Source organism: Mandrillus leucophaeus, unplaced genomic scaffold (genome assembly GCF_000951045.1).
Source record: "Mandrillus leucophaeus isolate KB7577 unplaced genomic scaffold, Mleu.le_1.0 Scaffold55, whole genome shotgun sequence".
NCBI classification, from domain to species: Eukaryota; Metazoa; Chordata; class Mammalia; order Primates; family Cercopithecidae; genus Mandrillus; species Mandrillus leucophaeus.
Window position 1 is genome coordinate 4,192,029 of NW_012105919.1, and position 3,931 is coordinate 4,195,959.

General features: G+C 51.0%; 1 protein-coding gene across 3 annotated transcripts in view; it reads left to right on the top strand.

Moving 5' to 3' along the window:
• The window catches only part of RITA1 (RBPJ interacting and tubulin associated 1), an 8,053-nt gene extending 5,191 nt beyond the window's left edge, over nucleotides 1-2,862 (top strand). For all 3 annotated transcript variants that reach the window (XM_011997915.1, XM_011997916.1, XM_011997914.1), the window contains one exon: nucleotides 1,816-2,862. In XM_011997915.1, coding sequence (XP_011853305.1) covers nucleotides 1,816-2,323 — 508 coding nt within the window. In that variant the 3' untranslated portion in view covers nucleotides 2,324-2,862. The remainder of the gene's footprint in view (nucleotides 1-1,815) is intronic.
• The last annotated feature ends 1,069 nt before the right edge of the window (nucleotides 2,863-3,931 follow it).

Genomic DNA, 3,931 nt, shown 5'->3' on the forward strand with positions numbered 1-3,931 from the left:
CAAGTGAGGGGTTGCATAAGAGGTAGAGAAGTTACTGAGCAAAAACCTTGGTACCAGACATATGCAGGCATTAGCCAATGTGGTTTGAGCAGCTAAACCAAGTGGCAAAAGGTTGCCCTTTCAAAGACTTGCAGTTTGGGGATAGAAACACTTTCAGTCCTGGCCAAAAACTATGGGCATGGAATCTTGCAGGTATGCCATGAATATCTGTTGAATTAAAAAAAAAAAAAAAAATAGGCCAGGCAGGCTGACTCAGGCCTGTAGTCCCAGCACTTTGGGAGGCTGAGGTGGGAGGATCGCTTGAGCCCAGGAGTTTGAGACCACCCTGGGCAACATAGTGAGATCCCTGTCTTTACAAAAAATAAAAATATTAGCAGGGCATGGTGGCGCATACCTGTAGTCCCAGCTACTCTGGAGGCTGAAGTGGGAGGATTACTTGAGCTCAGGAGTTCGCGCCTGCAGTAAGCTATGATTGCACCACTGCACTCCAGCCTGGGTGACGGAGTGAGACTCTGTCTCTTAAAAAAAAGAAAAGAAAAGAAAAAAAAAGGCCAGGTGCGCAGTGACTCTTGACTGTAATCCCAGCACTTTGGGAGGCCGAGGTGGGTGGATCACGAGGTCAGGAATTCAAGACCAGCCTGGTCAACATGGTGAAACCCCGTCTCTACTAAAAATACAAGAATTAGCCAGGCGTGGTGGCACACACCTGTAATCCTAACTACTCAGGAGGCTGAGGCAGGAGAATCACTTGAACCCAGGAGGCAGAGGTTGCAGTGAGGTGAGATCGCACCGCTGCACTCCAGCCTGGGTGACAGAGTGAGACTCCGTCTCCGGAAAAGAAAGAAAAAGAAAGAAAAGAAAATGGGCACAGTGGCTCACTCCTGTAATCCTAGCACTTTGGGACGTTAAGGCAGGGCGTTGCTTGAGATCAGGAATTCAAGACCAGCCTGAGCAACATAGTGAGATCTGATCTCTACTGAAAAAAAAAAAAAAAAATTAGCTGGGCTTGGTGGCACCATGCCTGTAGTCCCAGCTATTAGGGAGGCTAAGGTGAGAGGATTGCTTGGGCCCAGGAATTTGAGACTGCCGTGATCTGTGATTGTGCCACTATACTCCACTTGAACGACAGAGTGAGACCATGTCTCACAAAAAAAAAGAAAAAGTGGAGGCTCTAAAGACTAAGGTTATACTAATTGTGACTCTCGATTGCAAGTGACAGAAAACTTATTCAAACTGGCTTTCCCAGGAGAAGGCATTTGGGGCTCCTGTAAGAGGGGCTCAAACTGTGGCTGGAACTGTCTGTCTCCACCTTAGTGCTACTTTTCCCTGCATGCTGTTCAATCTCCAGTAGGAAGGAGATGGCCACAAACTGCTTTGGGCTGACATCCTATCAGCTTAGCAAGAAGCAAAGTCAGGTGGCAGAAAAACGTCTCTTTCCTAGTAGTTTCTGCAAAGGTCCTAAGGCAGATTCTGATTGGAGAGGCTTGGGTCATCTGGCCATTCCTGAACCAATCCATGTGGCCAGGAGGATGGAATATGCAAATTGTCCAGACCTGGGGCACATGCCTGGGAATTGGGTCAGGATGCAGGGGCAGTGGATGTTTCGCAAGGTAAAATCAGTGGAGACCGGGGACAGTGGTGCCACAGAAGGCTGTGGCCTCGCTATAGGTTTCAGACTGGGAGACAGGGACTCCTGGGATCTGCAGGGAACCCTCCTCTGCTGCTGCCAGTGCCTGGGGATGGGTGGGAGAGCTGTTAAAGTTTTGAGGGGTTGTTCATCCCCCCCGCTCATGGCGTTTATCTTCCCTTTGCCAGACTGATCAGCCACACCCCGTCTTACTGTGATGAGTCGCTGTTTGGCTCCCGATCTGAGGGCGCCAGCTTCGGGGCCCCGCGGATGGCGAAGGGGGATGCTGCAAAGCTCCGTGCTCTCTTCTGGACACCACCAGCTACCCCCAGGGGTAGCCACTCGCCCCGCCCCAGGGAGGCCCCACTGCGAGCCATTCACCCAGCTGGTCCCTCCAAGATGGAGCCGGGGGCGGCGGCAGACTCCCAGAAGTTATCCATGGATGGGTTACACTCTTCATGCCCCCTGAGGCGGGGACTTTCCCATTCCCTCACCCACCTGAATGTCCCCAGCACTGGTCATCCAGCCACCAGTGCCTCCCACACAAATGGGCCTCAGGATCTCAGGCCTTCCACATCAGGGGTGACCTTCCGGAGCCCCCTGGTGACTTCCAGGGCTCGCTCAGTTAGCATTTCAGTGCCAGCTACCCCACGACGAGTTGGGGCCACGCAGAAAGCAAAGCCCCCTTGGAAATGATACTCTTTCATCAGGGTTGCCTATGGGGCCACAGCGAGAGGTGTAGCCCCTTGCCAGGGTAGGAGGACATTCATCACCCAGGGAACCCCAGGTATGAAGCCCCTGTGGGGGCAGACAGACATAGCAGGGGTGGGCAGATGCCTCCCTTTATCCTGACAATCTCTAGTCGATTCCTGCCTTTTTCTCCCGATTGCGGATGTGGGGGCCACCTCTAAGATGCCGTCTCCAGCCCTGTCTCAACCACACTCCAAATTAGTGCCAACCTAGGGGCCTGGCACCTCCCACATCATCCATTTTCTTGCTGCCAAGTGCAAATAAATGGTGTAATTGCCAACCTGGAGGGTCCCCTCTCCTTCAAGCCAAGCTTCCTGCTCAGGATTAGTTTCCAACTGAGTCTGCAAGCCCTAGAGGAGTTTTCCCAGACTGTGTGTGAAGCCTGGAGAACACAAGGGCAACTGGGAGATTTTTGAGTGAACATTGTTTCATCTTAATATGCTTCTGTATTTATTTTCATGTACTAAATATATCAGCTTATCAAAGCCATGAATGTTCCTTTTTTTCCCCCTTACAGTAAAGGCCATTGTTAAGCCTGAGTTGATTTAAATAACAAAGTTAAATACAACAGGTAGTACAAGGATGTGGCAGACAACATGACAGTGGTGAGTGGGTGACTGAAGTTTGGGAACCCGGGGCCTCAGGAATTGCTGGACTCTTCCTCCCATAGGCTTCTGGCTAATGCTACTAACTTGTGGTTGGCCAGCTCTTCCTGAGCTCAGAATACAGACAATAGTATTTTTTTAGTTTTGTTTTTAAGTTTGTATGTGTGTGTGTTTGTTAAGGTGGGAAATAAAACAATGGCTAGGACTATGCCAAGTGGAGGGTCCAAGAAAGCCAGACAGTGACACGTGTGTCTGCAGAGCACTTAGAATGCAGCCCAGGGCTTAGGAAAAGCAGCAAAGCCTTTGCACAGATGGAATTGCACCTGGATTGGGCAGTGTGGGCTGGGCTCTGGGCCTCTCCTTGCCCCCGTCTTCCTGTAAGGTACCTCCAGGAGGCACCAGGATTCTAGGGAGTCCAGTTGGAAGCCACATCATCCGTTTGGTACGTCTGCCTTGGGGCAGGGAGAGTGGACACTGCTGGGGAGGGAGATCTGCAGTGCCCAGGACCAGGGACACACGGAAATGCCTGTGGGGTCAGGCAGGCCAACTGCGCTCTCATGTAAACATGCTTTGTTTTTTGGTTTTTTGTTTGTATGGTTGTTTGTTTTTGGTGATTCTTTTGTTTGGTTTTGTTTTGTTTTTTAAAACACGAGGCCTCGTTTCCTTGCCCAGGCTGGAGTGCAGTGGCGCGATCATAGCTCACTGCTGACTTGACCTCCCGGCTCAAGCCATCCTCCCGCTCAGCTTCCTGAGTGGCTGGGACTACATGAATGTGCCACCGTGCCCAGCTAACTTGTTTTAAAAATTTTTTTGGACCGGGTGCAGTGGCACACACCTGTAATCCCGGCATTTTGGGAGGCCAAGGCTGGTGGATCACGAGGTCAGGAGTTCGAGACCATCCTGGCTAACATGGTGAAACCCCGTCTCTACTAAAAATACAAAAAATTAG